The sequence below is a fragment of the Miniopterus natalensis genome, chromosome 17, assembly GCF_054644295.1.
Source record: "Miniopterus natalensis isolate mMinNat1 chromosome 17, mMinNat1.hap1, whole genome shotgun sequence".
Classification (NCBI taxonomy): Eukaryota; Metazoa; Chordata; class Mammalia; order Chiroptera; family Miniopteridae; genus Miniopterus; species Miniopterus natalensis.
Genome location: NC_142097.1, coordinates 45,179,611 through 45,204,664, shown reverse-complemented (window position 1 = coordinate 45,204,664; position 25,054 = coordinate 45,179,611). Strand labels below are relative to the sequence as shown.

General features: G+C 64.0%; 1 protein-coding gene across 2 annotated transcripts in view; it reads right to left on the bottom strand.

The window, feature by feature from the left end:
* BAHCC1 (BAH domain and coiled-coil containing 1) overlaps positions 1-24,788 on the bottom strand; it is a 50,289-nt gene extending 25,501 nt beyond the window's left edge. For both annotated transcript variants that reach the window (XM_087826407.1, XM_087826406.1), the window contains exons 1-2: positions 24,611-24,788; positions 5,798-5,977 (exon numbers count right to left, since the gene is read on the bottom strand). In XM_087826407.1, coding sequence (XP_087682533.1) covers positions 5,798-5,977; positions 24,611-24,788 — 358 coding nt within the window. The remainder of the gene's footprint in view (positions 1-5,797; positions 5,978-24,610) is intronic.
* Between the last annotated feature and the right edge of the window lie 266 nt (positions 24,789-25,054).

Sequence of the window (25,054 nt, the reverse complement as noted above, 5' to 3'; positions counted from 1 at the left end):
CAGAGAGGGCAGGAGGCTGGGCAGGAACAAAGAGGAAAGAGATGAGGGGGCTCATCCTGCCACCCCCCCCAGAAGGGAGGGTACCCGGGAGAGGCCTGCTGCAAGCCACTCAGCAGGAGAGGGGGAAGGGGCTGGCACCCTCACATCTGCCCTGTGTCGGAGACCCCTCCAGCCCTCCACCCCCCCAGAACCTCTCAGAAGGCTGGAGGGGCAATAAGCCCCCCACCCGACTTCCAGGGACCACCCTCCTGGGAGAGGCTGGGGGATGCTCTTGGGTCTCTCTGAAGACTGGACACTTCGGGTGCTCCTGGCCAGGTCTGGGGGGACGGGTGCATGGCTAGCCAACCAGAGGACCAGGATGCACTGGCACCTCCCATTGCAGGGTCACCCGGAAGCCCCCCCCCCCAGGCCCACAGCTCCACACACTGCAGGCTTAGCAAAGCCTTTCGGGGCATGATGCATGAGGCTCTAACCAAACCCCAGGGTCCTGCCCTGCTAGCTGCCAGCTGCCTCCACACCATGAGGGCAAGGCCCTCTGCAGTGGGTGCACCCTGTCCCCCCCATGCCACCTGGACAATCAGCATTGGCCCCTCCCTGGAGGGTGACCCCCTGGGTAGCCGGGCTGTGCTTTCAAAGTATGGGGGGGATGCCCGGCCAGCGTGGCCCAGCAGCTGAGCATCGATCTATGATCCAGGAGAGAGAGTTCGATTCCGGGTCAGGGCACATGCCTGGGTTCAGGGCTCGATCCCCAGTAGGGGGAGTGCAGGAGGCAGCTGATCAATGAACCTCTCACTGATGTTTCTCTCTCTCTCTCCCCCTCTCCCTTCCTCTCTCTGAAATTAATAAAGATATATTAAAAAAAAAAAAAAAAAAGTGTGGGGAGAGCCAAGGGAGACCCCTTCTCCAGCTGGAGTGGGCTTGGAACCTCAGCCCCTCAGGAGGTCCCACGGTCGCCTTTCGAAGCTGGGGGCTTGGGCTGAAGTGTGTGCTCACGTTGACTCTGGTCTCATTCCATCCACAGAGGTCAGCCCACCTGCGGGGTCCTGGTCCAGGCGCCCGGGCACGCACCCATTCCCCTGCCCCAGGTGCAGGGCCTGGCAGTCTGTCCTGGCCGAGAGGAGCAGCTAAGAGCCGGGGACGGTGCCAGGCTCCCGCGGGCGCCTCTGGAACAAGAGCCCTGGGCAGCCTGCCCAGGATCCGGACGGCCCGTGGACAGTCCCAGGCTCTTGGCACGCGCTCCGCAGGGAGGAGCAAGGCCTGGGCACAGAGCAGAAACGCCGAGCCGTGAGAATCAAGGCCGGGGAAGGCTGGGACCCTGTGCTGCGGGCCTCAACTGGGGAAATCCCGAAATTTCAGAGTCTGGAGCCAGGAGCAAGCTGGCGTGACCCCCCAAAGCTTTGCTAACATCTCACACAGCAGCCCCGACTGCCAGGGAGCTCCGCCCTGCCCCACCCCACCCCACCCAGACCTCTGGTCCTGGCCCTCCTGTGGGCTCCAGGCCCCCCAGGGTGAAGCATCGTGGACCTGCGTGTGGGGCGCTGTGGACTTGAGGCCAATGCAGCCCTCTGGCTGTGAGGAAGCCCCTTGCAAGGGGCAGAGGCCTGGGGCCTTGTCCAGCAGTCCTGATGCCCTGTTACCCACATAACAGTGTTGCTGGGAGCAGTTAGCAAGCAAGGGCCACCCCAGGGCCAGGAATGGGATAAAATGACGTCACCCTGAGTGCCACAGGTGTGCCACTGGCCTGACCTGGAGCCAAGGACTGGACCTGGGGCCCCTGCCTCAGGGCCACCTGCAGCTGCAGGACCCAGGCCGGGTAGGCGGGCCTGGCACAGTGCCCTCTGGTGGGCGCTGGCCCGGGGTAAGCAGGATGGGACCCTAGCAGGGGAGGAGGGCGGGGGCCCAGAGGGGTGGCAGGAAGCTGGGACCCTGAAGAGGAGGCGGGCAGGGTGCCAAGGGCACAGGCAGGGGTGAGGAGGCTGTCGGTGCAGAGGCCTGAGAAGGCTCTGGAGGGATCAGAGGTCCAGCCAGGAGGGTCCTCCCTTTAGCTGTGGTGAAAGTAGCCGGGGGGTCTGTGCCCACTGTGCTGAGTTCCAGGGAGCATGGGCCCTTCCCCCTACGCTGTCCCCGCATTTCAGAGCAGCCCGCTCGCCCCCCCAGCCCATGGGAAGGGGACAGGCAGGCAGAGCTAGGGGGCACCCAGACACTGAGCACCTTCCTCAGGCTGGCGGGGGGAGACTGGGGGCTGATGGTAAGTTGTCCTGTGGGTGGACACTGAGGAAACAGACCAGGAGACGCGGGGACTGGCTGACAGGGTCTGGGGTAAGGGGACTGGGCGAGGGCTGGTGGGGTGAAGAGCTCTGGACAGTCCTGGAACATGAGCTGTTGGGGCCCGGAGAGCTCTGAGGCCACACACAAGTGCTGGCTGCTGGGTGGGACCCCGATCCCTCACACAGACACGGTCCTGCCACCCACTTGCTCTCAGAAGCCCTGAGGTCTCAGGAGAGACAGAGGGGCAGCTGGTGGGACTCGGGGAAGTTGGGGGGCTGGAAACAGCAGGGGTGCTGATAGCTCTTTGGTGAAGCCCCTGTCCCCACTGGAACCCAGCGGGGCCCTAATGGAGAAGCGGTGGGGGGGAGGGTGTGGCTCCCACAGAGAGCCGGCCAGGCCACGGCTCTCCCTCCAGGTGGCACAAGAGACCAGGAGTAGCTGGGGCTGTGCAGCCCAGCGCTCGGTCCCCACCCCTCTCCAGCTGAGCCCCCAGGAACAGAATCCCCTTTCATCAATCCTGTGGGTGGTCCTAGCCAGACAGCTGGGGGGTGGGGTGCAGTGGAGAGGGAGGGGGCCAGCTCCCTGACAATAGGACCAGCTGTGCTCCGCCCCCGCCCCCAATCCGACCCAGGGGGCAGGCGGGCTGGACATTGGCTCACCCCCACCTGGCCAGTTCCGCCTCCCACCCCCTTCCTAAGCCCCAGAGGGGAACGTATAGCCTCTGGAAGGACCCCTCACTTGGGTAAGCCTGGGGGGCCAGGGACACATAGGTTCTGCCCCTGGCCAGATGTTTGGGAAGCTCCCCCAGCTCTGGGCCACTCCCCTGCACACCAGGGAAGGCTGGATCCGTCAATAGAGAGGCGGTGGCCTCCCCACCCCCCACCCCTGGCCCCCACTTGTTGCCCCATCCTGGCCTCCTTGCCCCACAGTTAAGAACCCCTTCAGAGGCCCAGCCCCGGCCAGGCTCTGGGGCACCTGCCTCCTGCCCCTCCTGGGGCTGGTGAAAGGAATGGATGGATGAGGGAGAGCCAGGCTCTGAGCAGCCCTCCCGGGCAGCCCACCGTGCCTGCTGGCCCCCACTCTCCAGCCGTGTCGCGTGCCCCCCTCCCCCCAAGACACACGGCAGAGAAACAGGCCCCGGCATGCGGGGATCCAGCTGGCACCCAGTCAAACTAGCAGCCAGGCATGCTGCCAGGGCAGCCAGCCAGCCAGCACTGCCACTCGCCGCCCCGCCCGAGGCTCGCTGGCCTTGACGCTCCAAGCTCTCAGCGAGGCAGCCGGCACCACGTGGCCTGTCGGAGCAAGGATGCAGCAGGCAGACCAGACGGCAGGGTGCAGGGCAGGGGAACCCCCACAGGAAGGGGATTCCGGGGCAGGGCAGCTGTAATGAAGGCGCAGAAAAGGGGATGGTAGCGGGTAAACTGAGGCGCAGCTGGAAGGTGTATGTGGCTGTATGGTCCCCAGGACAGATGCACACTGGCTGACCTCGGGTGGGATCCCACACGCACCTTCAAACCCCTGTTCCGGAGCCTGGGTGGGCAGCTCCCTGTCTTGCGTCCACCTGAGCTCACCCACCAAGCCCACCACCCCACATGCGTGCTCTCCCCCACTTTACTGTGGGCATAATCCAGGAGCCGCCGGGCAGACGGAGAGGTGACCACTAGCCCTCATGGCCGGTTTGGGGGAGGAACTCGGTGTGGCCCAGCACCTACCCTTCTTCCTGCTCAGGCCGCCTCTGCCTTGACAGAGGATGCAGGACCGGTGGGGGCAAAACAGGGCGCAGGCCAGGGTGCCACCCCCACGCTGGCCTCCCACCCAGCCAGGCGGACCCCCTTAGGGCTGCGGCTGAGGGCGGTGGGTTGCCCCAAGCCTGCAAACGACTCCGCCAAGGCGGCCGTTGGCTCAGGGGAAGTGAGTGGCTGGAGACTGTCGAGGGCACTGTCTGCAGACCGCCTCCCACCCCACCCTCTCAGCAGCCCCCAGAAGGGCAGGCAGGACCTTTTTCCAGGGCCCCAGGGCAGGTGGTGCTGCCCACAAACCGCCATCCTTGCCAATGAGGTCCCCAAGGGGGGAGAGAGTGGCTCCCACTCCCAGGCCCCTACCAGGGACCACGGCTGCAAGGAGGGGAAACCAAGTCAGCCAGCCTGGTGTGCCTGCGCACCTGCAGCCGGGCCAGAGGGGCAGAGGCCGTTATTTCAGTTGAGGTGGCCCCACAAGGCTGCTGCAGGCCTCCCCTGCCAGCTCCTCCTCTGACACTCGGCCACCTCCTCCCTCCCGCAGACATCCTGGGAGCCAGATGCCGCGGCCCAGCCAGCGGGAGGGTGAGAGTGACGCAGACAGACAGGGGCAGAGGGGCTGGACGCGGGAGGCGGCCCGCTGCACGGTCTCCCCTGGGGAGCGCCGGCTCGGGAAGTGGGCGGCCAGGCAGGTCTGGGTGAGGACCCCTGCACTGCCCACCTGGGTCTCAGGGCCGGCGGCCTCCCCTCCACAGGGGAAGGGAGCCGCTCCTTATCGCCTGCCCAACATGTGTGCTCCGAGCGCAGGGCGCTTAAAGCCCAGATTATTTTAACAACTGTCCCTCACTCGTCACCTGTCCTGTTTGGAAAACAGCCCCTTTCTTGTTGCACAAAGAGAGGTTTCTTTCGCTCCCCAGCAGTGCTGGGCGCTAATCTCCTGCCTGGAGCACGGCGGCCGCGGCGGAGCGGTGTGTAGGTCCGTGCTCTGCAAACACGCCGCCCGCCGAGCGGCAGTCATTGAGTTACAGAGGTGCCGGTGCCAGGAGCGGAGAGCCCTCTGTGCCCGCTGCCAACTACAATTACCTCTCCGCGTGCCAGCCGCCGCTGAGCTTAACCCTTCCCATGCCACGGGGACTGGGTGGCCGGCAGACACCAGCGACCATGGGCCCAGGGCCACTGCCCATATCACAGCGCCAAGGGACTGAGCAGACAGTGGGGGAGCTGGGGGGTGCCCGAGTCCTCGAATGGCCTCCAGGGGCTCTTCCGCCTCCAGCCACGTGTATTTGCGAGGCACCTACTTTGTGCGCAGGCCTGCGTCCCACCGGGAGCCTGGGCGGCTGCGAGGGACTCTGTTCCAGGCCAGGCCCTCAGGGTGGCAGCCTCAGAATGATGACAGTTCTCTCCTCCCCAGCCCTCCCTCCCAGCTGGCACATCTGGAGCCCATGCCTCCCTGAGTCTGGGGGTGGGCGCAGCCCGGGGTGGAGGGCGCAGCCCGGCCTGCCCGGCCCAGCTGTGTTCCACATTTCCTCAGCTCCCTGGAGCCCTCCCGGCCCCGCCCCTCCTCTCCATCTCTACCCATCTGCGGTGCACATCTGGCCAGGACCACTGCCTGGCGGGCCCACCCCGTCTCCAACCAATAATTACCTCTCCCACGGGGGCTTCCCCGGCAGGGAGGCAGCCCCTCATCGGAGCCCTTGGCACAGCAGGGGCACCTGTTGCTCACCCCTGGCCGGGGCACCGTGGCGGGTCACTCCGGCTGCTGGGCCTGCCAGGAGCCCAGCCCCCTGACTTACCTTCATGGGAGTGGGAGAACCAGAGCTGGGAGGTGGCGGGGTGGGAGCCGCGGTAGGCCTGCTCCGAGGGGGAAGCTGTGGGGCCGCTGGGGTGCGTGGAGGCCGGGGAGCCCAGGCTGCCAGTGAGGAAACTGCCCATGAAGGAGGAGGCCGGAGAGCTGCCCATCAGGCGGCTGCTGGCTGTGGACACAGGGGCAAGAGTCAGTCTGGGCAGGGACAGCACCCCTCCAAGGAGCCCTCAGCGCGTGACTCTCAGGCCCCAAGCTCCCGTGGGTTTTATCTGCAAATTTCCAAGAAGCCAGGACAGAAGCTGTTCACTCAGACACCTGACAGTCATGCTTAGGGTCTGGAGGCTTCAGTGCCCTCCTGTTGCTGCAAAAGCCTCAGGAATGGCACATCTGTCACTAGCCTGTCACCCACCCCCACCCATCTGTGCCAGGTACTGTTCAGGGCCCATGGGGACAGCCTGTTCCATGGGCAGCCTTCTGGGAGGCAGAGTCCCTGACTCTCCCAGGCTCCTTGGCCCAGCGACCTGCTAGGATGCTCTGCCCACAACTCCAGGAAAGGGCCAGGGGTCAGCAGCGGCCCCCAGAGGCCCGGCCCTGCCCTGCCCTGCGGGCCCAGCAATCTCAGCCACCGCCTGGATGGCACTTGGGGTCTGGGCTTCCCTCACAGTGGGGCGTTCAACCTTCTCCCCACGTCCTGTTAACTGACTCATCAGGCTGGGGTGCAGGTCCCAGGTGAGCAAGAGGAGAAACTGAGGCAGGGGAAGAGAGAGGATGGGAGGGCCCGGAGGAGGGGAGAAGCCTGAGGGCAGAGGTCTCCGATCTGCTTTTACAGCCCGGGGGGTGCTCAGGGTCCCACCCTGACCAGGCTGGCATGGAGCTGCTGACAGGCGCTTGTCCCAGGACGCTTGTCGCTTCCCCAGCAGACAGCCTCTGTGCCCGCCCACCCCAGCTCTCCATGCCCACCTGCGCCCTTCAGCACTGTGTCCCTTCTCTGCCCAAGGCCAGTGGCCAAGGCCACGCTGAGTGAGCCTGCCTGGGTTTCCATGGAGACTGGCGACTCGCACAGAACATACCCATACACCCAGCGAGAAGAGCGGCCCAGTGCCTGGTGGGTGGTCCCGGCCTGCATGCTCGCCCCCTCGCCACCTCCCCACCCCCGGCGAGCCTGGCTTGGGACCATCCCAGGGACTGAGGAGCAGAGACTTGGGGGCTTGCTGCCTGTGGGGCTGAGTGTAGGGCCTGCCAGGGTATGTGGGTTTTGGGGCCCGGGAGGCTGCAGGCACTGCCCAAGGTGAGTCAGGGCAGCTGTTTCCCAGCCTGGGAGGCAGGAGAATCTGTGAATTTGTGATGCCTCATGCAGCCTGGCGTGGCCCTGGGAGCTTCCCAGACACACGGTGACTCAGCAGAGAGGCAGGAGCCCAGAGCGGGGAGAGGGAGGGGCTGCCCCGCTGGGGACCCCAGCAGCTTCCCTCCCCCTGGGCTGCGTGAACAGGCCATGCGGATGTCAGGGGCCTCTCCCGGGCACACCACGGAGGAAGGGTCTGTTGGTACTGGCTGAGGATGGGGCCAGGGCTGAAGGTATGGGGTGACCTCTGTGGTGGGTGTCAGGCCACAGGCAGACCCTGAGAGGACCCAGGGGCAGGGGGCAAAGAGGCCCAGGAGCCAGGGACTTCCCGGACCGGAGGGCTGGGACTACCATGGGCCGAGGCCAGACCACAGGCACGTCCAGCCAGGGGAGGGGGTGCTGGGCTGGGCAGGGAAGTGTTGGCCTCCGGGGCCGGTGGGTGGAGCAGGGTAGAGAGGAGGGCGGCCCCTGCTGGGTTCCAGGGACCCTGGGGGGGGCATGCCTGTGGGATGAGTGAGGCCTCTTCCTGCCTCGCCCAGGCCCGCCCCAAATCCCCCAGGTCCCCCAGGCCTGCCCGCCCCCACACCCTCCTAGGAAAGTCCCTCATACCCGGCTCCAGGGGACAGTGGGAAGCAACTGAGTCCAAAGCCGGGTCTGGATAGAAGATTTCTCCGGAACTCAGCCTGAGAACCCCACACCGTGGGCGCTTCCATACCACGGGGACCGGGGCAGGGGGCCTGGCCTGGCCCCAGGCTGGTCCCATAGGGCCCCCTGGTCCTTGGATCCAGGAAAACCGGGGCTCAGAGACGGCTCCCTCACAGGGTCTTGCACAGCAACCTCTGAAGACCCATCACCCAGGCCCCAAGGGCCACCACCTAGGGCGAGGGCAGGCGGGGAGCAGGCCTGAGGCCGAGTGGGGAGTCTGACCCGACTGAAGCCCTAAACTGGAATATGGAGACTGATTCTGACCTTGGGTGGGGACTCTGGGTGGGGAATTGGGTGCCCTGTTCTGACACCATCCTATGAGGGGCTCCCGCTGCATGGGGGCTTCGGGGCATGGGAGGGAGGGAGAGCTCAGCCAGCCTCAGCCCTGGCTCCATGAAGCAGGGGACACCCCAGAAACAGGCTGTGCTTCTTGCTGTGGCCGGAGACCCCACACCAGCCTGTCCCCTGGCTTAGGCGACCCCCTTGGGGTGCTTCCTTACAGCTGGCTTCTGAGTCCATAGGGAAGGGACCTCGGCTCCGGAATGTGGGGAATGAGGGGGTAGAACAGGGTTGCAGCCCAGCCCCCCCCAGCCCTCTGGCCTCAGTCCTGGGCTCCCCAGACCCAGCCTCCGCTGCCACTAGGCCTCTCCTGACTGTGAGGGTGACCTTCAGGGGTCCCCAGGGGTCCCATCTCAGCCTGGGCCATCACCTGGGGGTCTCCGCATCCTACATTGAAACGTTGAGCCTTGTCACGCAAGTATTACGTCCCTATATGTTCATTACAAAACGCTCATGGAGTCCACCATGGGAGACTTGTGTGGGTACCCAGGTAGCCTCCCCCTCATGAACCCCAGCCCTCGGTGCTGGTCCTGCCAGGGGCTCTCACTCCCCAACCAGCAGGCCAGCCCTGAGGGTTTGGGCACTGGGCTGGCAGGAAGCCGGCCCTCTGAGGCTTCCCCACCCTCCAGCCTAGGCCTGCACAGCTTGGCCCATCACCCTTGCTCTGCAGGGTTCTCAACCGTCCTGGGCTGGCGTTTGGAAGCGGAGAAGGCCCTACAGGCCTCGCCAGGCAGGCACTGCTGTGGGGGGTGTGAGGGAGGAGACTGCTGGCTCCTGACCCCTGGACAGAGCGTCCTGGTTCCCACTGTCACCTCCACTGTTGAGGAGTTTGGTGATGGCACTGTGCCCAGCCAGCAGAGCCATAGCAGACCTGGCTGCCACCTCCCCAGCCCCCGCCCGCCGACCAGTAGCCAGCCCCAGACAGAGCCTGAGCAGAGGCGGCCTGGGCCCAGGCCAGGGCCGGAGCCACATGGCCAAGTCTGGCTGGGAACTGGGCTGCAGGCTTCTTTCCTCTTGGCAGGGTCCTTGCCCATGGAGCGCTGTGGTTACCAGCCTGGGAGGGGACGCTGGGAGCCCCACACAGTCGGGAGGGACAGGGGCTCTCCGGCTGGACCCTGGATCCCGGCACTGTCTGCACTGGGGGCTTTACACACCTCATACCAGTTTGCGGCACCATCACCCCAGGTGGTGGGCCGCCACTCGGCTGACAAAGGAATGGGCCCTCGTTAGTCTGGGCCCCACAGCCCCAAGTGCCCGGGCTGGGGTTTGAAGGAGGTCTGTCCACTGCAAGGCCACCGGTCCCCTCCCGTGTGCGCGGTTAGGGTGGCTGCTCCCTGTGGCTCGTCTACCCGTTCTCGTCACAGGGACACGGCACACACTTAGGGTGATCTCGGAAAGGGGCCTGAACGCTGTGTGAGGTGCTGGCAGGCCCGAGGCGGCCCATTCTGCGCTGAGCACCGGCCCCCCGCCACCGCCTGGCCAGCCCAGTCGGGTTTGCAGCCTCAGACACAGGGCTCCGGCCGCAGCTCCAGCACCGCCTGGGCTCTGCCCAGTGCACCGCGGAGGCCTGGCCCGGGCCCCGGGCTGGCTGAGAAAACCGCTCCGGAAGCCAGCCCGCCCGGGAGGCCTGCTGGACACCCCCTGGCAGCCTAGCTTCTCAGGCACGGCCCCCGCTTTGGAGGCCTGTCTGTCCCCACGCCCCAAGGCCCGGAAAACCTCAACCGGGAGACAGGACCCTGGCTGTGGCAGCCACTTCCCTCCTGGCTGCCCCGGCTAGATGCCCTGACAGCCCTCGAATCTCAAGTGACCTCTGAGCCCAGCCTTTGCCCACAGGGTCACTGAGCAGAGTATGGCAACAAGCAGGTGGCAGAGGCGGCCCTACGTGGTCAGGCAGAGCCGAGGGGCGTGGGGTCCTCCTCGGCAGCCTGTGGCCAGGCCCGCCGGCCTCTGCAGGGAGGGCAACAGGTGCTGGGCCGCCTGGAGGAGCGCTGAGGATGCTCCGCCGCAGCCCAGGGGCCTCCGGTCCCACAGCCACCAGGCCGGCCCGCAGGTCTGACCGGGCCCTCCCCGGAGCCCAGCTGAGGCCGCTCCCCCAGCCCCCGCGACCCCAGGCCCACGGCAGAGGGAGGAGTGGACGCGGAGGGACGGAGGGACAGAGGCTCTGCAGTGCGGCGAGAGTGAGTGAGTGGGCGGCCGGGCGGCCTCAGAGCGAGCATTTGTTTTGACTTAAGTGAGCCACCGAGGCGGAATCCTCCTTCTCTGGAAACTGAAATGGTTTGTAAAAAAAAAAAAAAAAAAAAAAAAAGGCCTCGCCTAGATGGCTGGCGGCCACTCCCGAGAAGCAGCCCCTTCCCAGCCTCTCGCTCCTGCCTCTCGTTTCCGGAGCCCAGCTGACGGGCTGCTGGCACCCGGCTCCCCGCTCTGTGCCTGGCGGTTGCACCCCCCGCTCATGCCAGCTCCCACCCTCCCGCTCACACCTGCTCAGGCTCCCCACTCTCAGCAGCATCGCATCTCCCTCCCACAGCCCCCTGCACAGCCTGCCCGGGCGCTGGGGACACCTGGGTCCCCCGGAGGCATCCCTGGGTCTCCCCCACAACAGGGGCAGCTGAGACATTGGAAGGGCAGGTGGCCTCCGAGTGCCCTTCTCAGGCTGAGTCAGGCCCTGGAGGGAGCTGGGGGGGACTCGGGGGGGGGCAGGATCAATAGCCCAGCACGTTGACCTGGCCCACATCCCTCCACCTCCAGGAGAGGGAGGGAGAAAGAATGTCCCTGCCACACACCCTGAGTGGACGGAGGTGGAGAGGCCTCCGTCTAGCCTGCGTGGAGGCAGGTGGGCATCCAGCTGTCTGACTGCCCAGGGGGAATCGGAGAACAAGCCCAGGAGGGAGAGACTGCTCTGGGACCCCCCAGGAAACCACAGCATCTGCAGCCCCACTGTGGGTGTGCAGAAGTTTGGAGGCTCGGTTCCCAGATGCCACCCAGGGACGTTCCCGCCAGGCTGGAGCCCATGGGAGTGGAGGCAAGAGCGTGCAGGTGCGGGAGGGCTGTGCATGGGTGCTCATGGGGTGCGCCTGGGGAACAGGCGGATATGGGTGTACCGTGGGCAGTGGGCTTGCACACGGGGTATAGAGGTGCACACGTCTGGGGCGCAGGCTCTGAGTCCCCTCACTGGCCTGGACCCTGGGCAAGGCTCCTGGCCTGGGTTCTGTCTGACCCCCTGGTGGCCTGGGAGGGGCTGTCCCGGGTCCTGCCCACCTTCTCCACCCTAGGGGTGGAGGCACGTCCAGGCTCACCCACGGTGGAAGGGACCCCTGCCCTCCAGTGTGCACCAAACTACAGCTCTGAGGCCCTGACGGAGCCCCTGCAGCCGGGGAGTTGCCCCTTCCCAGCTCCCCTCCCCCGACCTGCCCAGGTTCCCCCCACAGCAGCCCCACCTCTGGGGTGGAGAAGCCACTGAGATGGACACAACTCCCTCTCTAATCTCCAGCCTTGCCCGGCAGGCTCCTGGGGCCCATGAACCACCCAGGTCTGGGCAGCCCTCAATGTCGGCCCGTCCAGCACCCCTCAGTCCCCCTGGACACGGGGCCCACCCTGCTTAGAGCCACTGCTCTGCTGTAACGGCCGAGGAGTCCCTGAGACGCCACCCGATGACTCCAGCCGCCGTCCACAGCTCCATGAAGGGGGCTGGACAACAAGGGGACGGACAGGAGAGAAGGGAGGGGAACCACGACGTGGGGGTGGGGGTGGGGGTGGGGGTGGGGGTCGGCCGGTGAGCCCCTGCCAGCCCCGCCCAGCCCCGCCCAGCCCCGCCCAGCCTGGGGACCCTGCGGGGCGCCCGCCCAGAAACGCGAGCAGGTCCCACAGGAAGCCCCTCCTGGCATCCCGGGAGAACCTTCCAGAAGCCCTGGCCGGCCCAAGGGCAGCGTCTCTCAGGCCATAATAGGAAAACTGTGGCTGCTGAGCCACCGGCCCTGGAACAGGGAGGCAATGATGACAGGGGACGGCCCAACCACCAACAGCCCAGAACTAATAAAAGAAAAGGAAAATCGGATATAAGTCTGGTTCTTATTAAAAGGGTAAATTTAGCCCTTTGGCCGGGGGTGGGGGCGGCCAAGGCTCCCCAGTGGGGCCGCCCTCGGGAGAGTGACTCAGAGGGGCCCTGAGCCAGCTGGGGGGGCGGCTTCCCCTCCCGCCACCCCCTCTTCACCCCTTCCCTCTCTCACTGTCCCGGCCGGCCGGCTGGCTGGCAGCCAGCACCTTCCCCTCCAGGACACTCCTGGGGGTGGGCTCTGGGGGGGGGAGGTGACCAGGGATGGTCAGCTGCATCCCGTCTAACCCCCCAGCTGGAGGAGGACCCTCCCCTGAAGCAAGGGGCCTCCCTTCCCACCACCTCGAAATAAGCCTGCTGCAGGAGACGCCCTGGCCTGGACCCGGACACCCACACAGGTGCACCTGCACACACACTCTCACACGAATGCACTCACATACGGGCGCGTGCACGTGAACTCAGGCACACGAGCACATACATGAACACAGACATGCACGCGAATGCAGGCACACACAAACATGCACACATATGAACATAGGCACACACACATAGGCCTGCCCAGTCCCCCTGGTCCCCTCAGAGGGAGAGTCCTCCGGAGGCACCCACCCTGCTCTCTGGCACTCATCCCCTGCACCCAGGTCCCCGTGCTCTCAGGCACCCCATCCCCTGCACCCAGGTCCCCGTGCTCTCAGGCACCCCATCCCCTGCACCCAGGTCCCCATGCTCTCAAGCTGACCCTGGACGAGCCCCTGTCTCTGTGGTGGGCAGACAGGAAGTGGGCAGCTCAGACAGGGACACAGGGACCCCATGCCAGGCTGGATGCTCACAGGGTTTGATCTGGCCTGGCCATGCCAGCCCAGGATGGACCCAACGCAACCAGTTCACAGGCAGGCCTGGTACTGTGGGCAGCAGAGCAGGAGAAACTGGGGTACGGCAGTCAGGGAGACACCAAGGACATGGCCTTCACCCCAAAGCCCCTTGGAAGCCGGGGCCCCGGGCCTGGCCCTGGCAAGGGGCTGGCTCACGACCACCTCCCATCCTCAGGGGTTTGCCCTGGGAGCGGAGAGACCAGTGGGAAGGACAGAGAAAAGCTGGGGTACCATCCGCATGGGAGGGCCCAGGGCATGGAGAGGAAGGTAAACCGTGGGAGCATGTAAAAGGCGGCAAACACTTCACGGGACATGAGCTGTGACAGGAAGGACAAGGGGGCTGATGAATGGAAAATGCTGTTTATTCCTCAGACTGCACAGCCAGGCAGGGGAAGCTAGGCAGAGGGCCCCGGGGAGCCTAGAGACAGGAAGATGCACCATGACCCCCAGCGTCCTGGTCCAGGGGCCAGGCCCTGGGCCAGCTCCCCACTCCTCATGGGGACCAGGGCCCGGCGGGGCTTCCCAGGGGCTGCCCTGGACCTGCACGAGCTCCAGGGGGGAAGCCCAGGTGAGCCTGGGCACCTGCTGCCCTCACTGGGCAGGCGGCTGGCGAGGAAACGGAGGGAGGAAGTGCTGCCCAGACCAGACGACACAAACATCCCTGACACCCAAGCCGCAGACTGAGCCCTGAGCTCCGTCCAGACGGAAACTCTAACCGGGCTCATTCATTAGACAGACAGTCACCGAGTGTCTGCAGCGTGCAGGGTCACCCACCCTTGCCCTGGCCCGGCCTGGAGTCCAAGGAAGCCGCAGGCCGCGGCACCCTGGCCTCCAACAGTGGCCCTCGGATCTCTTTGTGGACCTCTGGCCTCGCAGCTGTTCTGGGCCAACTCCCTGGCCTGCTGGTGGCACGTCTCCTAGTGGACACCCCCGGGTGGTAAGGTGACCCTGTGGACAGCACTGCCTGGCTGATGGGGGTGGGGAGCAGCGGAGGCAGGTACACATTTGTCTGTCAGGCGGTAGGGCTTTCAGAGGGGGTGGGTCAGAGTGGTGTCACCAGTGAGGAAGCGATGACGGGAGTCAGGAAAGAGGAGGGAGACCAAGCTGGACACGAGGGGACAGAGGCTGAGAGGGAGGGAGTTTCTCATCAGGGGCGTTGCTGGGCCACAGGAGGGAGGCGAGGGTGTGGGGAGGAGAGAGGCCCCAGAGGCCTCCAAGCAGCTAGCAGGGAGTGGACAGGAGGCTACAGAGGGGACCTGGGCGTGGCTGGCATATGGGGGCAGTTACAGTCTCAGGAGGAGCCCAAGTGGGGTCAGCAGGCATCCTGGCCCCCCCACTACCCCTAAACCCCAGATTCATGCCTGTATATAAGGTGAGACCCCACCCAGACTTGCCTCTGTGAACAGAAAACAGCAAAGGTGAGGGGCCCTCCCTTCGGAAATTGGGTTATAAAATGACGGCATTGCCGCCTTCCTCGCCACCCCATGGAAGGGCCCCAGAGGGAGGAGCCTGCGTCTCCAGCCAGCAAGGGCCTGGGCGTGGGTGAGCTTGGACAGGGTCCCCCACAGCTGAGCCTGGAGGTGCACGCAGCCCCACGACACCTTGCCCTCGATTCCTGCCCGCAGGGACTGTGAGATAATAAACGCCTGTCTGCCGCCTTAAGCTGCTGAACCTGGGGTACCTGTTACCCAGCAGCAGCTAACGGAGACACACAACGGAAGCCGAGGCAGTGTGTGTGAGGGGGGTGTTGTAGCACTTACAGTGGATCCCAGAGCAGACCAGGGGTCTTCCAGGAGATACAGGGAGGACCAGCGGGGAGTCAGCAACTCAGGGAGCAGACCTGCCTTTGCAGACAGGTCAGAAAGCCGGGTGTGTGTGTGACGACCTCCACCCAGCTCGGCCGGACCGCAGCCTCCTGACCCCCGGGGCACAGACACACAGATGCACCCCGGCCCCTCCCCTAAAACCAGCTTCCCCTTCAAGCCAGGCCCAGGGTGACCTCAGCCCTTGACCACTGCAGGGATAAGCAGACAGGAAGGTCCCTGCAAGGTCCCTGCGCTCTGCCCCCCACCTTTTGTTTGGCATTACAGGGTTGTCCACCCTTCGCTCACCCAAGGGCCCTTTGGACTTCATGGTATTGGATTTTACTGAGCATTTATCATCAGACCTACAGTGGGTGATAAAGGACGGGAGTGGCCTTGTGTGCACCTCCCTAACTTTTCTCAGTTTTATCTGTATCCTCACAGGTTAGGGTTTCAAGACTCGGGGTAAAGATGCACCACCAATTTAATTTAGATTTAATTTTAATATTAATTTAAAATAAATTAAAAGCTTATTTTTAGGAGACCCAAAGGGATGCAGAAAGTCTCAAAAAGGGGGACTGGCTTCAAGCAAACTGCCCATGAGTGACCTGCTATCTGGGGTGGCTGTGGCCCATGGCAGGCTGACAGGACAGGTCAGTGGCCCCACTGGGAGACACCGGAGTCCGGCTCCTCCCCCTTCAGGGACAAAAGGGGTCTGCCATCACCCTCCCACTGAGGTCAGGGGGCGGGCGGAAGCCCTGGTCTTGCCTTTACCACATCTAGGTCCACAACCGGGTTCTGGCTCCACCACCTGCCGGGCCCTATGGGGAGTGATGGGGAGGAGGCCCGTGGGCCAGTGCCACCCTGCATGCAAAGTGCCCTCCTGAGCACACACAGAGGCCACCAGAAGGCCACGCGGGGCAGGGGCAGGGATGTGAGTGCTGTGGGGGTAGAGAGGAGTGACCGGGGTGGAGAGGCAGGGGCAGGGGTCGCAAGGGGACTGGTGGGGAAGGACCTCAATGAGACGTGCAGGCTGGGAGAAGGGTCTGCAAGGCTGAGGGTGTGCGGAGGCCAAGCGACCATCTGAAGCTCTGGGCATGGCGGTGAGGGCTCACCCTGGGGACAGGCGGGTGGAAGGGCCTGAAATCTGAGAGGCCTGAGGGGGACACGGCCTCCAGCCCACCACCACCTGGGGCCTCCCAGCAGATCTGTGTGGGTTAGGTCAGCAGACAGGCGTGGCTCCAGGGCTGCGGGTGGGGGAAAGGGAGGGGAGGGGAGGGGAGAGGCAGGCAGGCCAGCGCTGACCTCGCCGCCGGTGTTCGGTCAGAATCTGAGCGCGGAAGACAGAGCCAGTGGGGGAGGGGTCACAGTGACCCCTCCCTGGGCCTCCCCAGCCCACCCATCCTCACTGAGCCTCACTCTCATTGGCCTGGACTGACCACAGGCCTGGGCGCTGGTGCCTGTCTGGGGTCAGCATCTGGGGGTGTGGGAAAGGGGGAGCAGGGAGGGCTCTGCTCAGGCCCCGTAGGGCACACCCACACAGGGGAAGGCTGGGGGCTGAGCACTAGGAGGAGCCATCCGGGCGGATGGGCGGGGAGAGGAGAAACCCCAGGTGCACTGGCTGCTCAAAGCCGGATCTTCACACTCACACAGATAAATTAAAGATGAAAGGGATGTTCACAAAGGCATTCCTTCCCGAGGAGTCAGGCCTGCTGGTGCCGAGACCGCCCCGGTTCATCTCAGTGTGTGCTTACAGGCAGCACCACCCCAGGACCCAGCAGCACCCCCAGGGAGAGGATCCCAGGAGGACCCAGGCACCTCCCCCCCCCAGGCAGGGAGCAGCCCTGCACCTCTCGCCGGGGTCCTGCCCCAAGCTGTCCTCTAGTTCTGCCTCTGACACTGAGGCTCCCTGTGGTCCCCAGAGCCCAGCCCAGCTAGGCCCCTGGCTCACCCAGAGCCTCAGAGCAGGGCTGGTCCCCACCCCCACCCCCATGATGTCAACCCCCCCAGAAACCGTAGCACCCCCAGGAACCCCTACCTCCACACCTAGGCCCCCGGCAGCCACAGCGCACACAGGCAGAGGGTAAGAAAGGGTGGGCCAGGTGTAGCTGGACTCCAGCACCCGGGGCAGGATCCAGGGCCCAGGTTTCTAGTGCTTTGGTCAGGCTGAGCCTCAAGACCACAGGACTTCAAGACACACAGCACAGAGAGGGGCCGAGGGACTGTGACCTGTGAGCTGCGGCCCACAAAGTTCCCAGTGTCTCTCTCCCTGTCCACATGGGGACAGGACACAGGAACCTGGGGTGGGTGCTGGGAAAAGGTCAGCTGGAGTTACAGGAGCCAGAGAATGGGTCACATAATGACACTGGAGAGCCAGGGTGGGCAGCTCAGCAGCGCCAAGCCCTGCCCGTGGGCGCCCTGGGTGCGCCACCGAGGGTCACAGGGGACCTGCGGGCCCCACTCCAACAGGTGGCCAGGCGCTGAAGGCCGGAGCAGGTGGCAGGAAGTGTCATAGGCCAGAACACACATTGGGAGTGCTGGGCAGGCGGGCTCTCCCGAGGGTGGCTGCAGTGTGGTTCCTTGAAGGCCAGTGTCAGCAGGAGCGTGCGTGACTGAAGACCTGCCCCGCAGTGTGAGCACAAGTGAGCAGGGCAGGACGTGTGTCCTCTGGGCATGTGTGAGCTTGGCCGGTGGGCCTACCGCTGGCCCGTGGGGAGGGTGAGGTCTCCAGGGTGGACCTCAGCCCCTGCCACAAAAGGGGCTGCCACGAAGGCTGCCGTGAGATCCTGGGCATCGCCTGACCACACAGCCCCTTCTCCATCCCACCCTGAGCCCCAGCTGTGCCCAGTCTTCCTTCTCACCCCTACCCGGCCTGGCCTGGTCTGTGATGTGATGGGGGCTGTGATGCCTTCTCCACCCTGGGGCTGCTGGTGGAAGTTCAGGAAAGCAAACCCCTGAAGGACAGGCAAAGGGAGTTGGGGGGACCTGCTCCTTCCCGAGAGGAGGCTCTCTTCCTGGTGGGGGCGCCCCGGGAAGGTGCTGCCCGCAGGCCACCCTTGGGGACCCGAGCCTGCTGCTCAGAGGCCTCTATGGGCAGTGTACCAGTTCTCTGCCGTCCCCTCCCCATCATTTCTGGAAACTTCCAGTGGAAAGCCAAGACCCTACACCCGGGAGGGGCTGCCTCACCTGGCCTCTGGCTCCAGGCACATGGTGGTTCCCCTTCCCAGCCTCAAGTCTTTGCATCTAAAGACACTAGACTCTTTGTTGGGGGGCCTGGGGGAGGGGATTGGGGGCGGGGAACCCAGCCCACCTGTTTGTTCCCTACTCCTCCCCCACCCGGGTCATGATGAAAACAAAACAGAAAAAACGTTTCCTGGCTGATCCGATCTGGAACCTGAGCATCTAGACAGCTGCCGTGGCTTCGACTGCCGCCCGGCTGGCTCCTGGCCTGGGCACTGGACGCCTCCCGCCAGGCCCACCCGCTGCAAACCCTTCGCCAACCTCAGAGCAGGGCCGGAGCCCCCAGCACCCCCAGCCTGGAGCCCACGCCCAGTCCCCACCCGTCCCCGTCCTCGGAGGCAGCTGCTCGCGGGGCCACGGGAGGCGGTAATGTTAGACATTACAGCAAACAGGGCGGCCCACTGACAAATAGGCCTGTGTGATCTAAATGGTATATTATCCCATAAAAACGTCAGCGGGCAGAGCGGTGGAGCCGAGGCGGCCCCACGCCCGCGGGCTTCCAGGCCCGGACCTTCCACCGTGCAGCCCCGGCTGCTGGGCATCTCCTCGGCATCGGGGCTGCTTTGATGTTTTTCTTTGCCTGTGATACCGTGTCGGGTGGGAGGAAAGTAGCCCCAGAGGTCAGTGGGGACCAGGGAACCCCAGGAAACAAGTCACCCATTTGCCAAACACCCAGGGTGCGAGCTTTGCGTCCAGGGGCCCTGAAGTTACAGCGTGTGGCTCGGGTAAAGTGACAGAGGCCTAAGGCAGGCCTTCCGGGGGGCATCTCCGAGGGCAGCCCGGGGAGGCTGGGGGCCGCGGAGGAGTGAGACCAGTCTCTGGACCAGGGAGGGTGAGCCTGGCCTTCCTTCAGAGGGGCCTCTGTCCTGGGGCCTCATTTCTTTTAGGAAGTCACTCAGGATGGGTGCTGGTCCCCACCCATCAATAAGAGGGAGGTACTGCCCTCTGGGGATGTGAGGCCAGGGAGGGGGGCACCCTGAAGGCCATGCAGGATTTTCTCATGGGACTCCCCAGGCAGACACCAGCCCTGATGCCACCCAGGCAGAGCCCCTGCATCCCCTCCACACAGGCTCAGGAGGGGGTGCCCAGGGCCCCTCTGACAAGGCCACTCTGAAGGAGGGCATTGCGATGGGCTGAGATCAGGGGCTCTGGCGGGAATCCCCCGGGACTCTAGCCACACCAGTCACGGCAGCTGCCACAGGGTCCAGCGGGTAAAGGGGCAGCTCCCATCTGTTGGGGCCCGTATTCAGATATTTATGGTAGGGAGGAAGCAAGGGGGGGCCGGGGCCTCTTCCAGGAGGAAGGGCAAGGGGGTGCTGGGGGTGGCCACCAGGCCCCTTCCGCCTGCCTGGAAAGCACTCATTCCCAGTGGCACTGGCTGACCTCCGCCTGGGCTTGGGAATTCCCAGCTCGGGGCTGGTCCCAGGCTCAGGTCCTGGAGCCAGACCAGGGGCATGCTGGGAAGTGTAGTCCTCTGGGAGTTAGGAGGGCCTGCCGGGATTTCCGGGGGGCCTTTGGAAAGGGCCTTTGAGAGCGAGGGGCTAACCCCGACCCTAACCCCAGGGTGGAAGTTTTACATTCCTGGGAACGGCTGAACTTAGGCATGTGCTGCCTGAAAGGCCACCAGGCAGCCAGACACTGAGATTCCAGCTTCAGATCACACCCGCAGTGGCTTTTCTGGGGCTCTTATTTTGGTGGGGAGACCTGGGAGGAAAGGCCCAGAGAGGAAAGACCCAGGCTAATGTGCCCCCACTCCTGGCCTCCTCTGTCTGCTGCCCCCGGACACCAGGAGACAGAAGCACCCACCAGGGGCAGGGGCGTAACCTGCGGGCTCTAGAGAGGCTGCAACACGTCCAGGGCTCCGCGTTATTTATGCTCACAGCCCACTCTGATGACATATGTAAGTTGACAGTGAACATCCTATCAACTTGCTGGAGTGTATCTTGATTGTTAAAACACACTCTTAAAGGTGCACCGTCATTTATCAAATTAAAATAGCCGCGCTCTGCCTGTCCTTGCCCACCCCCCTGCAGCCTCCCTCCTGCACCTCCACCTCCTGTGCATCCTGCCCCGGCACCCAGGCCCTGGTACCGCGGAAGCAGACACTGTCCCCGCTTCTAGGGACCCTCGGCTCAGGTGCCACCTCCCCACCCCGCCCCAGGCCAGGGCAAAGCCCGCTAATTGCCAAGAAGTGACAAACGCCAGAAGCCCCACCAATTAAATTTAAACTCATGCAAAGCTCCGTGGCTAGTAAATTATTATTTTTATTAGCTTGAACCAAGTTCCCGTAAGAGAGAAAGTCAACTCGCTCCCATGAATGGCTCTTGTATAATTTATTTAACTCCGAGCTCTTTGCCAAAGCCTGGAATATTTTTAGCTCGTTCCGTTGTTGGATTTGGCTTTTTTATGTGTGTTTCTGAGGGGTATTTTTAGCTTCATCCATGTTATGCTAACAGCCTCCTATGTGTTGTGTCCTGTCTGTGCGGGGTGTTGAACCCTGTCTCGCAGCAGCGCAGGGAGATTTCTAAGAATAACCGGGGAGCGTGGGGGGTGCGGTGTTTTCCAGGGGTGAGGTGCGAGCCGCCGGCCACTCCCTGCTTCCCTGGCTAACTTGCCCTGCGTCTCACGTGACCTGGATATCCCTATAGGAAAATCCTTACAGGAATAATCAGACATGGGGGCAGCACAAGCCCCACCGAGAGAAAAAACAACCCACATTCCCAAAACGGCTTTGGCGGGGCAGGCGAGCCAGCCGCAGCCTGGCAGGTCCGGGAGCCGGAGCCGGGCCCGAGCTGGATTCCCGGGCTGGGCGCTGGCGCGGCTTTGAAGTCTGGTTCTGTCACTTACAGAGCAGGATGGGTAGAGGCGTCGGAAAGTAACTCTTCTCACACCTACTTAATGTTGGTAACTGTTGCAGAAACACTCTATGGTGTCACTGAGTTAATGAGGTATTTACGAAAATGTATCTTTTTTCCTTTACAAAAAAAAAATATATATATATATATATATCTCGCATGGGAGGGAGGGGAAACCTTTGATGGGGTCTCTTCACACTAGGAAATTCTCTTTTTTCCCCTCTACTGAGTTTTTTTCTTTCTGAGATTGGCGATCGGGGAGCAGGAAGAAGCCGGCAGTTACCCACCAGCAGGGACTAGCCACCCTGTTTACTGCGACGCCCCCGGCCCAGGGCGCCTGGCTTAAGACAGGGCCATTTACACCCCAAAGGATGTGGGAGAAGAGGCGGAGAGAACCCAACTTCAGAAGCCAGGCTGGAATGGCGCCTCCACCTTCCCGGTGCCTCCCTCCGGGGAGACCCAGTGACTCTCAAAGACTCGCCCCCCTTGGAGAGTATCCGAGAAGGGTGGGGGATGGGAACGACCGGGAGAGAGGGGGCTGCGGGCTGCCCCCCAGGCCCGGCTGCCTCCTCGCTAAACGTGCTCGGGGAGAGGCGTGATCCCCAGTCGCTCCAGGCAGCAGGGCTGATGGAAAACCTTGGGCTGGTGGTTGTTGATTCCCCCCCCCCCTTAGATTTCACAGCTTTGCCTCCAGACCATCTGTATTAGAAACAAAATCTAACGCTGCACTAAAAATAATGACTCCAAACATTTTAATTGCACCTTTTGGTGACAAGGTTACTGGAACAGCCCTTTACCATAAAACCCTACAGCCCGATGGTAAAGCTACGGGCACTTTCATTTTTAGAGACACAACAGCAGCGGCCCCAGAGCCCAACGTCCCATCAGGGTCCCACTCAAGCTGACATTTTGTAAGCACTGGGTGGGGATGGCGGAGGACAGAGGGCCGGTGGCGGTGGGCAGGGACAGAGACCCTAGGCCCAGCCCAGGTGGCCCTGCCAGGGACCAGCAGTCCTTGGAAGCCAGGGGCTCCGTCTCCGGGGCTGGATCCCACTCCCCTGCTCCAGCCAAGCAAATGGGAGGAAGCTTGGAGCAATTTTCCATGCGGGGAGCAGTCGGTGGAGGGAGGGGCTGGGCGGCTGCTGCCGTGGCCTGCAAACCCGAGGCCATCCCATCGTAGAAAGGGGAAGAAAGTCCCCCTAACTGGCCATTTGGAAATCTGCACAGGAGATGTAAGAACAATTTTTAACTTAATCATACTTTTTTTCTTTCTAAACTAGATCACATATAAATACAAACCAAGGCAAAGTGATCGAGGGTATAATTCTTTTTTTTTAAAAAAAATGATGTAGCTAAATTTTAGAAACCAATACGATATTCTGGCTTTCACGAATTCTGAAAGGCTTTTTCAGTGGCAGATGTTTCTCCGTGGAAGCCTTCCCGTCACAAATGGGTTGACCGTCTCCAAGCACAATAGGTCTCTCAGGTCCCCCAGGGGGTGGAAATGGGCCTCCAGGAGCAGGGGACACGTGGCCCCCCAGCCCCCCTCCGAGAGTGCCCTGGGGACCTCCAGCGCCCTCTAGAGCACCCTGCCTGTGGGGAAGGCCGTAGGGGCGAGGACACTGCCCAGGCCAGCAGCACCCACCCAATTTCTCCAAACCCTCCACCGCCTATGCTCCAAGAACCACGTGGTCAAACTTGCAAAGAGCAAGACAATGGTTTGGGCCACTGGACCGGGTTCCCACCTGACTCGGTGGTGCCTGCCTGTGGAAACAGGGGCCCAGAGGGGAAATGGCCGCGAACCTGCCAGGCCAGGCCAGGCCACGGGGGCGGTGTACTGGGAGGGGGAGCCCGGCCTGGCCATGCCTAACCCCAGGGGATGGCCCCAGTTTGCCTGCGCACTGCCCGGAAAACCCGGGTGTGGAGGGCCTTCCAGCCCCTTGTTTTCCTGGTGCTGGTACCTGCCAGGCTAGAGGGCAGGGCTGGGGGGCGGGCGGGGGAGATGCAGTCACTCCCTCCCCAGCCCCCAGCCCGAAGGCTCACCCTCGGGCCTCCGGCTCTGGCCTCCAGCAGGAGGGGCCGGTAGGGAAGCTGTGGCATTGTCCCTGCAGCCCCCAGGGACCCCCAGCCCCGGCCCCTCGGGGTGGGCGGCACCTCACAGGCAGGGGCCGGGGAGACTCCACCACGGGGACAGCCCGGACACACATTTTTAAGTCACCAATTGCCCAGGCAAGTACTTTTCCCCTTTTGAGTTATAAACCTGGGAGAGAGCACGAGGAACAGCACCGAAGAAAAGACGGGGCAGCCTCGGGGACGCTCCCTGGCCGGGGACAGGAACCCCGGCCTGGCCCGACGGAGCTGGTCCCAGGGCCTGAGGCCAGGCCGGCCCCTCGGCTCCCCCCTAACTTTTTGAATCTCCTCAGGCTATAGATGCTAAAAGCCCGCTGGTCATTAAGCAATGTCTCGCTTTTTTTTTCTTTTCTTCTTTCTTTTTAGGAAATGTACGTTTTTCTTTCTGACTGCCCTTCCTTCTGACGGTTCCCCTTCTCGCCCGGCTCTGCCATCCGTTTTAATCCACACACTAATTGTAATCCCATTAAAGCAGATATAATTTTATTAGCATTCACAGTTCATCAAGCTAGCAGTAATAACTGTTACCGCCAAATTAACAACAACAAAAAAGAGGCAAACATTTCTGACGTTTAAGAACAAACTGTAACCGAAAACAAGCCAACCTTCCCGGGTGACCATGGGGTCCCCACGCGCTTCCTGCGAACGCGGCGGGGCTGGCCAGTGACCCCCGGGATCTCGGGGAGGCGGCTGCCCCCTGGCCACCCTGCGCCTGGCCGCCCTGCTCCCCTGACCTGGCTCCACCGTAAAGTCACCGCCACCCCCGGGAGGGACGGCGCTGGGGGCCCGGCTCAGCCCCGTCCCCGGGGAGGGGTCCGGAGAGAACCGGAGCGAGGGCCGCGCCGCGCGCTCCTCCCGCGGCCGCCGGGGCGCACTCGGCTGCACCGAAATCCCGCCGCGCTCCCCCCGGCCGCGCCGGGCCCGGCTTCAGCTGGATACCAGAGGCACTTGTTAAAGCAAAAGCATCCCCTGCAAACCCATTCTCGCCCTGACACTTCAAGGCTTTATATAGAAACAGGATTTGCTCGTCTGACACCGGCAGTCCCTATTAACGCTCGCCCCGCGCGCACCGCCCTAATCCGCGAGGCCGCCGCGCGCCCCGCGCCCCCCCCCCAGTCACAACAGCCGTTTGTTCCCCGCAGAAAGTGCCCCGTTGTCCCAGCCCAGGAATGTCTTAAGGATGTGAATGCAGAAGGGAGGTTTCCGCGGAACTGAGTTCTGCAGAGAGCGGTGGGGGAGGGCGGCGGGAGGGGGGAGCCTGCCCCTTTCAGCGGGCCCGGGGCTGCGCCGCGAGAGGGGACCCCCGGGAAGGCCGCTCGGCCCCGCGACCGCCCGTCTGCAGGGCCGCGGGCAGCCAGGGAAATGAAAGCGAAGGCTTCTCGGCCAACGCTCGGAGGAGAGGAGGGCGACCCCGGAGCGTGCCCACCCCGCGGGCCCCGCGCCCGGCCCGGCCCGGCCCGGCCGGCACTGACCTGTGTGCGAAGCCATGGGCAGCGGCGACGGGAAGTACTTTCCGGGCTGGAAGTGCGCCCCGGGCTGCGCGGCGGGCCCGGCGGGGGCCAGGCGAGCGGCGGCCGCGGCGCTGCGGTGGCCCAGGCTCCCGCGCTCCGAGAGCAGATGCGGCGGCGGCGCGAAGTCGCGGCCATCCATGCCGGGCCCCGGCCCCGGCCCCGGCCCCAGCCCGCCGCCTCTCCGGAGCAGCGCGGCCGGGGCCCGGGGGCGACTCGGCGCGCGGGGGACGCGCGGGCGGCGCGGGGGAGGCGGCGTCCGGGTTACCGGCGGCGGCGGGGCCGGTCAGCACGCCGGCGGACAGGGCTCCTCGGCGGGCGGCCGCGCGCCCAGCCGGCGGCCGCCGTGCGGATCCATAGTCTGCGGAGGCAAGCAGAGGACACTCGGTGACTCCGGGCCCGGCTCGC